The sequence below is a fragment of the Haliotis asinina genome, chromosome 9, assembly GCF_037392515.1.
Source record: "Haliotis asinina isolate JCU_RB_2024 chromosome 9, JCU_Hal_asi_v2, whole genome shotgun sequence".
NCBI classification, from domain to species: Eukaryota; Metazoa; Mollusca; class Gastropoda; order Lepetellida; family Haliotidae; genus Haliotis; species Haliotis asinina.
Window position 1 is genome coordinate 47,570,112 of NC_090288.1, and position 12,018 is coordinate 47,582,129.

The following is a 12,018-nucleotide window of genomic DNA, read 5'->3' on the forward strand; positions in this document are numbered from 1 at the left end:
ATTTTGAAGTCTTTGAGAAACCAAAACAGTAGTATAGGGAATGGTGAGAAAAACCGGTAGCGGGTACACCTTTGCTCAGAAGCTTCTGAGTATAGCTAATTCTGCTACCAGCATATATATTCAAACAAGACCCTTCGATAAGACCACTTTTCGGCTCTCCCAATTACTCCCAATTATAGTGTATTCCCAATTAGAGCTATGCGGGTACATAGACATAGAAATATGCCAGGAACCAAGCTCTCGCGAGAAGCATATACCGAGATCCGATCGGGTCGTTTGTCCATTCGGGAAGCGAAGAGGAAGTATCACATATCGCAAGCTCGATACACACGAATCCGAGGTGGTATAGACAAGCCCACAACTCCTGATATATCCGAAGACTTGGAGGCCCTGCTGCAGAAGTGTCGCCCCATGTTGCTTTCCGACCGAGAGAAACAAATCCTGGAGCAATCGGGACACACCTTCTACGAACACTACCAGATCCCCAAACAGTTTCTCGAACTCTACTTGCTGTGCTTTCGTCCACTAGTAGAAGCCGGCAAAATAGTTGATTTCGTCTACATCTACCCACCCAACCAATTTCAACCCTCGGCGGGCAAACTCCGAATCATTCTCGCTGATAACTGCTATCCGGGCCCCAAGGACAGACACAACCGATGCACCGACTGCCTAGCCACTCTATCGGAACTGCCTGCTCTCTTCGGACCCGACAACTCTACGTGCAAGTGTGGTGCCACCGACCACTGCGTCGACAGCAAGAAATGCATTCTCTGGGAACAGAAAGCGATAGACTACACACCCCAGGAGCGACTTCCACTCGAGGTTCCAGAAGAGATCGAGGTTGGCAGCTGTTGTGTGAATATAGAGAACCTATACGACAACGCCTGCCTTTTCTGGAGCATACAATACGCACTCCTCATCAACAAATTGATGGACCGTTGTACGTGTAAGGAGAAAGAGTCTTGTATCTTCTGGCGGTTATCGGAGAAAGCAGAGGTACCACAGGGGCGGGGTAATATTTGGCATACCCCATTACCCGACTATGGTGGACCCAAGCATATGGAAGTAGCACCCCCTCCATACAGCGAACACAAAAAAGCTGCGAACGTCCCAGAAGGAGTCTACTTATGCAAAAAGTTTGCTGTAGCGGGACACGAAGGGAAGAACCGGCTGTTATTGCTACTCGATCCCCCGACTGGGGAAACGATTCCAGTCTATGGCTACAAGATACGAGAAACGATTCGGGCTGCCGGGGGAATAGAACGCCTACGGTTAGTGCGGGAACCGTTTCTATGCAAGCTCGGTAAAATCTGCTACTCACCTATATCAGAAAAGAAAGACGATAGAGAAATCGAATTACTGCTTCCAGACATTGGACGAGAATAGGTCCGGCAGCTCGCCTAGTATTTTGGTAGATGCAGTCGTGGGCTTACAAAGGACAAATACTTATCTAGGCTAGTTTTTCGTATTCCAACTGCTTTTCGTGGTACCCTACTACTTTTTTTCCCTCAAAAACAACACTCTACTGCATAATGAAGGGATCCCCACGTTTCGTCTTGGGTGTTTCTACCTTCTCGGTCGGTGTGTGCACTGGTTTGCTGTGCTTCCAGGTCTTGTAGACGACCTTCCAGAGAAAAACAGCGGCTAGCGAAAGGTAGGTCCACCTTTGGGCTGTTTCTAGTATCTGCCGCACCTTCTGAATATCCAGATGGGTCTCTTCTTGTTCCTCCTCAACGTTTTCTATTTCCTCTTCCTCATTGTCCTTATCCAGCATCGACAAGATGTCGACCAACAAATTCGTGGTTTGCTCCATATGAGCCGGCAACGTATTCGTGGTTTGTTCCAAACGAGCCGACATCGCTGCAGTTTGCTTCACACTAGCCTCTAGCCTCCCCAAGCGGTTGTAGAAGTCCTGGATGGTGGACACAGTCGGCTCTGCAGCAGGCAATACGCTCTCGCTAGGGGGTAAGATGGCCGCAGGCAATACGCTGCCGGCAGACGTCTCACTAGCGGGAGCAGGCAATGCGTCTGTGCTGGTCGGAGGTTCTACAGCAGGCTCTCGCCATATGTCGTAGAGTCTTGTGGATCCAATACCGAAGCGCTTTTTGACCTCGCTTGCTGGGAGCACCCCTCGAAGGGAGCGTATTTCTTGGACCTTTTCCGAAGACAAATCTCTTCTTGGTGGCATGGGGTGTTTTTCCTGGGAATATATATATATACCATACTTCCTACTTGTCTATATAGGAACCAATCCTCTCCCAGGAAACTTCTAATAATGCTTAGCAATGCTTAGTAATGCTTAGCAAATGCTTAGTATTATTAAGCATTTGCTAAGCATTACTAAGCATTGCTAAGCATTATTAGAAGTTTCCTGGGAGAGGATTGGTTCCTATATAGACAAGTAGGAAGTATGGTATATATATATATTCCCAGGAAAAACACCCCATGCCACCAAGAAGAGATTTGTCTTCGGAAAAGGTCCAAGAAATACGCTCCCTTCGAGGGGTGCTCCCAGCAAGCGAGGTCAAAAAGCGCTTCGGTATTGGATCCACAAGACTCTACGACATATGGCGAGAGCCTGCTGTAGAACCTCCGACCAGCACAGACGCATTGCCTGCTCCCGCTAGTGAGACGTCTGCCGGCAGCGTATTGCCTGCGGCCATCTTACCCCCTAGCGAGAGCGTATTGCCTGCTGCAGAGCCGACTGTGTCCACCATCCAGGACTTCTACAACCGCTTGGGGAGGCTAGAGGCTAGTGTGAAGCAAACTGCAGCGATGTCGGCTCGTTTGGAACAAACCACGAATACGTTGCCGGCTCATATGGAGCAAACCACGAATTTGTTGGTCGACATCTTGTCGATGCTGGATAAGGACAATGAGGAAGAGGAAATAGAAAACGTTGAGGAGGAACAAGAAGAGACCCATCTGGATATTCAGAAGGTGCGGCAGATACTAGAAACAGCCCAAAGGTGGACCTACCTTTCGCTAGCCGCTGTTTTTCTCTGGAAGGTCGTCTACAAGACCTGGAAGCACAGCAAACCAGTGCACACACCGACCGAGAAGGTAGAAACACCCAAGACGAAACGTGGGGATCCCTTCATTATGCAGTAGAGTGTTGTTTTTGAGGGAAAAAAAGTAGTAGGGTACCACGAAAAGCAGTTGGAATACGAAAAACTAGCCTAGATAAGTATTTGTCCTTTGTAAGCCCACGACTGCATCTACCAAAATACTAGGCGAGCTGCCGGACCTATTCTCGTCCAATGTCTGGAAGCAGTAATTCGATTTCTCTATCGTCTTTCTTTTCTGATATAGGTGAGTAGCAGATTTTACCGAGCTTGCATAGAAACGGTTCCCGCACTAACCGTAGGCGTTCTATTCCCCCGGCAGCCCGAATCGTTTCTCGTATCTTGTAGCCATAGACTGGAATCGTTTCCCCAGTCGGGGGATCGAGTAGCAATAACAGCCGGTTCTTCCCTTCGTGTCCCGCTACAGCAAACTTTTTGCATAAGTAGACTCCTTCTGGGACGTTCGCAGCTTTTTTGTGTTCGCTGTATGGAGGGGGTGCTACTTCCATATGCTTGGGTCCACCATAGTCGGGTAATGGGGTATGCCAAATATTACCCCGCCCCTGTGGTACCTCTGCTTTCTCCGATAACCGCCAGAAGATACAAGACTCTTTCTCCTTACACGTACAACGGTCCATCAATTTGTTGATGAGGAGTGCGTATTGTATGCTCCAGAAAAGGCAGGCGTTGTCGTATAGGTTCTCTATATTCACACAACAGCTGCCAACCTCGATCTCTTCTGGAACCTCGAGTGGAAGTCGCTCCTGGGGTGTGTAGTCTATCGCTTTCTGTTCCCAGAGAATGCATTTCTTGCTGTCGACGCAGTGGTCGGTGGCACCACACTTGCACGTAGAGTTGTCGGGTCCGAAGAGAGCAGGCAGTTCCGATAGAGTGGCTAGGCAGTCGGTGCATCGGTTGTGTCTGTCCTTGGGGCCCGGATAGCAGTTATCAGCGAGAATGATTCGGAGTTTGCCCGCCGAGGGTTGAAATTGGTTGGGTGGGTAGATGTAGACGAAATCAACTATTTTGCCGGCTTCTACTAGTGGACGAAAGCACAGCAAGTAGAGTTCGAGAAACTGTTTGGGGATCTGGTAGTGTTCGTAGAAGGTGTGTCCCGATTGCTCCAGGATTTGTTTCTCTCGGTCGGAAAGCAACATGGGGCGACACTTCTGCAGCAGGGCCTCCAAGTCTTCGGATATATCAGGAGTTGTGGGCTTGTCTATACCACCTCGGATTCGTGTGTATCGAGCTTGCGATATGTGATACTTCCTCTTCGCTTCCCGAATGGACAAACGACCCGATCGGATCTCGGTATATGCTTCTCGCGAGAGCTTGGTTCCTGGCATATTTCTATGTCTATGTACCCGCATAGCTCTAATTGGGAATACACTATAATTGGGAGTAATTGGGAGAGCCGAAAAGTGGTCTTATCGAAGGGTCTTGTTTGAATATATATGCTGGTAGCAGAATTAGCTATACTCAGAAGCTTCTGAGCAAAGGTGTACCCGCTACCGGTTTTTCTCACCATTCCCTATACTACTAAAACACCACAAACCCATTGCGTGAAACGTCCACTTGATCTAAACCCTTTTGAAATAAGTGAGTATCGTTTTACACCCCTTTTAGCAAATATTCCAGCCATATCACTGACGCCAGAAATTGGCTGCACACATTGTACCCATGTGGGGAATTGAACCGAGGTTTTTGGTGTAATGAGCAAACATTTTAACCACTAGGCTAACCCAGCACTTCTTCCTGACATGAAAAGATAAACGGCTTTGTATTTTAGCCTACATGCAGTACGACGTTTATGCTTTTGTCCCTCTTCGTATCTTGGAATCTGTAGGAATGTAGGACATGTGAAAATAACTAGGTGTGAGGATAAAGTATTTTGTTGTAAGGATAACCCAAAAAATTAGGCCATTTAGTTCAAAAACATAACTCAATTAACATCATTTAAAGGTAGCATTAAATGAAGGAATTATGTTAAAATTATTTTCTAATAATTAATCACTAAATCAGGGCTACAGATAAGGTGTGTACAGGCATAATGTATGATGAAAATGACATAATGTAAAATTTCAAGCACATCATATAAGCTCATAAATCCCTTTGTACGTCTAACATATGTAAAGTTTCATAGCAGAAAAGTTGTTTAATATTATAAATCACAAACCACACCACCATCACACTCACACAAAAATATGTCAGTACTCCTTCAAAATTCTCAGTATACCTCCAGTTGCAATATGAGGTGTAAGTACACCTCCAACCCCAAAAGTTATCTGGAACCTTGTAATCGTATCTGGTTGTGACATGGACAACTGCATATCATCATATCTTATATATCATGATGTCAATCACTGGATTATGCAGTCCATATTTCCTGAATTACATGCCACCATGACGTGGCTGGAAAATTAGCATGGTACCGAACAGCTAATTTATCCTCAATGTTCACCTATCATCTCAGAACCTGTGAAGGTCCCGGGGTAGAATTGGCCTTCAGCAACCCACGCATGCCATAAAAGGTGACTTGTCGAAAGAGGCGACTAACGGGATCGGGTGGTCAGACTCGCTGATTTGGTTGACATGTCATTGGTTCCCAAATGCGCAGATCGATGCTCATGTTGTAGATCACTGGATTGTCTGGTCCAGACTTGATTATTTACGGACCGCCGCCATATAGCTGGGATATTGCTGTGTGCGGCGTAAAACTCAACTCACTCACTCCCCTATCATCTCAGTGTCACTGTTTTGTTGTTTCTTGTTCTTTGCAAAAGAGGGGTGGTGAGTTAGCCTAATGGTTAATGTGTCGGCTTGTCACGTTGAAGAACTGATTTTGATTCCTCACATGGGTACAATGTGTGAGTTCCCTTCCGTGATATTGCTGGAATATTGCTAAAAGCTTGATAAAACTCACCTACTCCTAATGCAGCGTCTAAAATACCGCTGAAAAAGGCATGAAGACCAGTAGTCTCATTCAGTGACAGTTCCAGTTTTGGGGGTTTGACACTGCAGCCATGTAGAGGTTTGCTTTCGTTGATTTTTGTTTTATGTATTGATCGCTCTCTCTGTTCTACGGAATATCTGTTATATACAGAACTTTTGTTCCCTTAATACTTTTTACAGATTTTTTTATGCACAAGAAACATTGCTCAGTTATCCAAATTCTTTTCTATTTCCAAGTACACCAGCACAAATCCTCATGAATAACAGTCTCATTGCCATTGTTTTGGTGTGAAAGCTGTCAACATGTTTTATTCGAAGCTGAGGGAATGAGGTAAAAGAAATGCTATGACATCAAGATGGTTGCTGTGATATGCCCTGATGGCGTTCGTGACATTTCATATGACACACAACTTGAAACCTGATACCTCTCTTCCTCTGCGGGGACTTGGAAATAGAGGCCTGTTTTAGGACTGTCATTTGCAGAGGTCTCTCAGGACCATTACTGTATCAGATGCCATCAGATTGAGTCAGATGGTGTCAGGACATGGCAAGCAGATCTTTAATCTTGTCAAACTAGAATCACTTGTGCAAGAATTTATGATGTGATTTAGAATATTTAGTTTTGATGGAATTGTTTCTAAGATTTCTTTTGTGTTGGGTCTGTAATTTTAGTATAATTGTGGTTTTGGTTTATACTTGGACGTGAGGCAATGGAATATGTAGAACACTATCAATTCCTGAGTATGATGCTGATGTAGAATTGTTACATGGGAACAAGCATGCCCATAGCATTGAAGATGGAGAAGAAAATGGTATGTAGATGTTTGACATGATGATGATGATGATGATGATGACCATGACAATGACAGTGAAGATGACAACAACGATGGCGATATGTCGTAAAACATTAGTGATGTGACAATAACGACCTATTCTGACAGAAACAATTACAGTTAGGTGAAGTCAACAGCAAACATACAAGACCCTTCATTCAGTAGCTTTCACCTCAACAGATGTTGTGAACAGAAGGTATCCCTCTCCTGCTTTTCAGTCATTTATTCCTTTTCTCCTTCTTTTTTTCATTTCTATGAAGATCCGGGTTAGAACTCATCTTCAGTAACCCATGTCATAAGAGGTGGCTAAGTGAATCGGATGCTCAGAGTTGCTGACTTGTTGACATGTGTCGACTTATCCCAACTGCACAGATGGATGCTCATTCTGTGGATCACTGGATTGTCTGGTCCAGATTCAATAATTTACAGACTGTTGCCATATAGCTGGTATAGAGCTTAGTGGGGCATAAAACTAAACACACTCACCCTTTCTCTGTGTCTTTCCTTCCATCTCTCCCTCCATTGCACTTCAACAATAAGACACATCCTGCAAAGAGGGGTATTGCTATTGACCCTCCCATGCTCAACATAGTTCCTGGTACCAACCATCAGGCCTTCAATATTAGGAACTCCACTTCGAAACGCCAAACAAATATTGGCCTTCCGAGATGAAGCAAACTTTTTCCATATCGACTTGAAGATATTTTGACATTTCTATAGCAGACTGAAAAATATAATTTTCAAAAAGGTTTCAAATCAGATAATTGATTTCACTAAAGACAGTTTTGGAGCAGAAATTTGTCTCTCCTGAAAATTTGACAAGTTTAATCCAGGAGTCTGATATTAAACAAGAATACATCACTTGTGTTGGCAGGTGCGTATTAGTCATGAAGCATATCTGGGTAATGAATCTGTCTCCTTGTTGATTGGTTTTCATTTTGTTGGTAATTGATATGTAGCTATTTTTGGAATGAAGGCACCCTGACATAAACTCCACATCATATAGGCTGCATAAAAAAATGACATGTTTCTTGGGCACATTTTTTACAAACGTCACAAGGGTGGTAGGACTTTTATTTTTTTTAAGTTTTGATAGAAAAAGAGTGACAGGGAGGAACACATTTTTATTTTGTTCTCTCAGAAATACAGCTTGGAAAGATTACCCAGCATTAATGAGCTGTAGATTTAATCACACTTGTTTTCACACACAGTCATTCTTATAGTGGACAAGTGGATGATCGGGACATGGCCAAGTCAAAATTATTTTTTCAAAATGCCAAAATAAAAGTGACGTGCCAATGACTGAGAAACATTTCACTTTTGTTTATTTGGCCTAATAGCCAGAAATGCAGGCAGAGAAGCTCATGGTTTCAACAACAGACTTTTATACCTGTTTAGACACAGAAAAGGTTTGTTTGTTGGTTGTTTAGCACCACGCTCAGCAATATTCCAACTATATGGTGGTGGTCTGTTGGAAAACTTGTGACAGAGTGACATTTCTGGATGCTAACTTGTCACATTAAGAACATGATGTTTCCAAGTACCAGTATATACTTAATCAAGCATACCCATCAGAACCACAATCAAGCATTCCCATCAGAACCACAATCAAGCATTCCCATCAGAACCACAATCAAGCATTCCCATCAGAACCACAATCAAGCATTCCCATCAGAACCACAATCAAGCATTCCCATCAGAACCACAATCAAACATTCCCATCAGCACCACAATCAAGCATTCCCATCAGAACCACAATCAAGCATTCCCATCAGAACCACAATCAAGCATTCCCATCAGCACCACAATCAAGCATTCCCATCAGCACCACAATCAAGCATTCCCATCAGCACCACAATCAAGCATTCCCATCAGAACCACAATCAAGCATTCCCATCAGCACCACAATCAAGCATTCCCATCAGAACCACAATCAAGCATTCCCATCAGCACCACATTCAAACATTCCCATCAGAACCACAATCAAGCATTCCCATCAGAACCACAATCAAGCATTCCCATCAGAACCACAATCAAGCATTCCCATCAGAACCACAATCAAGCATTCCCATCAGCACCACAATCAAACATTCCCATCAGAACCACAATCAAACATTCCCATCAGAACCACAATCAACCATTCCCATCAGAACCACAATCAAGCATTCCCATCAGCACCACAATCAAGCATTCCCATCAGAACCACAATCAAACATTCCCATCAGAACCACAATCAAACATTCCCATCAGAACCACAATCAAGCATTCCCATCAGCACCACAATCAAGCATTCCCATCAGAACCACAATCAAACATTCCCATCAGAACCACAATCAAGCATTCCCATCAGAACCACAATCAAGCATTCCCATCAGAACCACAATCAAGCATTCGTATCAGCACCACAATCAAGCATTCCCATCAGCACCACAATCAAGCATTCCCATCAGCACAACAATCAAGCATTCCCATCAGAACCACAATCAAACATTCCCATCAGCACCACAATCAAGCATTCCCATCAGAACCACAATCAAGCATTCCCATCAGAACCACAATCAAACATTCCCATCAGAACCACAATCAAGCATTCGTATCAGAACCACAATCAAACATTCCCATCAGCACCACAATCAAGCATTCGTATCAGCACCACAATCAAGCATTCCCATCAGAACCACAATCAAGCATTCGTATCAGCACCACAATCAAGCATTCCCATCAGCACCACAATCAAGCATTCCCATCAGCACCACAATCAAGCATTACCATCAGAACCACAATCAAGCATTCCCATCAGCACCACAATCAAGCATTCCCATCAGAACCACAATCAAACATTCCCATCAGAACCACAATCAAGCATTCCCATAAGAACCACAATCAAGCATTCCCATCAGAACCACAATCAAGCATTCGTATCAGAACCACAATCAAACATTCCCATCAGAACCACAATCAAGCATTCCCATCAGAACCACAATCAAACATTCCCATCAGAACCACAATCAAACATTCCCATCAGAACCACAATCAAGCATTCCCATCAGCACCACAATCAAGCATTCCCATCAGAACCACAATCAAACATTCCCATCAGAACCACAATCAAGCATTCCCATCAGAACCACAATCAAACATTCCCATCAGAACCACAATCAAACATTCCCATCAGAACCACAATCAAACATTCCCATCAGAACCACAATCAAGCATTCCCATCAGAACCACAATCAAGCATTCCCATCAGAACCACAATCAAGCATTCGTATCAGCACCACAATCAAGCATTCCCATCAGCACCACAATCAAGCATTCCCATCAGCACCACAATCAAGCATTCCCATCAGAACCACAATCAAACATTCCCATCAGCACCACAATCAAGCATTCCCATCAGAACCACAATCAAGCATTCCCATCAGAACCACAATCAAACATTCCCATCAGCACCACAATCAAGCATTCGTATCAGAACCACAATCAAACATTCCCATCAGCACCACAATCAAGCATTCGTATCAGCACCACAATCAAGCATTCCCATCAGAACCACAATCAAGCATTCGTATCAGCACCACAATCAAGCATTCCCATCAGCACCACAATCAAGCATTCCCATCAGCACCACAATCAAGCATTACCATCAGAACCACAATCAAGCATTCCCATCAGCACCACAATCAAGCATTCCCATCAGAACCACAATCAAACATTCCCATCAGAACCACAATCAAGCATTCCCATAAGAACCACAATCAAGCATTCCCATCAGAACCACAATCAAGCATTCGTATCAGAACCACAATCAAACATTCCCATCAGAACCACAATCAAGCATTCCCATCAGAACCACAATCAAGCATTCCCATCAGAACCACAATCAAGCATTCCCATCAGAACCACAATCAACCATTCCCATCAGAACCACAATCAAGCATTCCCATCAGAACCACAATCAAGCATTCCCATCAGAACCACAATCAAACATTGCCATCAGCACCACAATCAAGCATTCGTATCAGAACCACAATCAAACATTCCCATCAGCACCACAATCAAGCATTCGTATCAGCACCACAATCAAGCATTCCCATCAGAACCACAATCAAGCATTCGTATCAGCACCACAATCAAGCATTCCCATCAGCACCACAATCAAGCATTCCCATCAGAACCACAATCAAACATTCCCATCAGCACCACAATCAAGCATTCGTATCAGAACCACAATCAAGCATTCCCATCAGCACCACAATCAAGCATTCGTATCAGCACCACAATCAAGCATTCCCATCAGCACCACAATCAAGCATTCCCATCAGAACCACAATCAAGCATTCCCATCAGCACAACAATCAAACATTCCCATCAGAACCACAATCAAACATTCCCATCAGAACCACAATCAAGCATTCCCATCAGCACCACAATCAAACTTTCCCATCAATGCCACAATCAAAATTCCCATCAGAACCACAATCAAGCATTCCCATCGGCACCACAATCGAGCATTGCCATCAACACCACAATCAAGCATTCCCATCAATGCCACAATCAAGCATTTCCCATGAGGTACAAACAGTTTCTACTATGTTGTTGTACATAAACCAAATTTAATTTTCTGCCCTTGTAATCTTCAAAAAGAAAGGTGAAACAAGGCAGTTTATTTCAACACTTGAAAAAGAAATCTGTATGTATCAGACAATACTCCACAGTTCAAACTCTTGAAACACAATTATCTATCTCCAGCAATTATTTCCAGGATTTCTTGTCTGAAAGAATTAAAGATCTGATATTTTTGTTCGTTCCATCTGAATCACTGAATCAGTACAATGCACAGCATAGGATATCCTCAATATTGATATCTCAGAAAAATATTTCGCACTTCAAACAGGACATAAAGCTTCAAGTTCTTGTTAATTCTTCATCAGTCTGCATCTGGCTCCGTACCGATATGCAGTGTGAGCGTGCATGAATCAGGGCTATGCACTGCTACAAGTTCATCTATTCACAAGTGCCATGCATAACAGAAGAACTCACGCTAGCCTGAATATTTAATGCACTCCAGTTTTGAGATCCTACAAAGGAGTCTTAGTTCACAGCTCAGTCACAGCTGCCAACTGGCACCGATGGCAGCCCATTTTCTGACGCCTGTCATTCTCTCT

General features: G+C 43.8%; 1 protein-coding gene across 1 annotated transcript; it reads left to right on the forward strand.

Annotated features, from left to right (window-relative positions):
- Positions 1–222: 222 nt before the first annotated feature.
- Positions 223–11,818, forward strand: LOC137297296 (mucin-4-like). The gene is made up of 3 exons (XM_067829305.1): positions 223–512; positions 8,426–11,425; positions 11,785–11,818. Exons 1-3 carry the CDS (start codon positions 223–225, stop codon positions 11,816–11,818), a joined length of 3,324 nt encoding a protein of 1,107 aa, XP_067685406.1.
- The last annotated feature ends 200 nt before the right edge of the window (positions 11,819–12,018 follow it).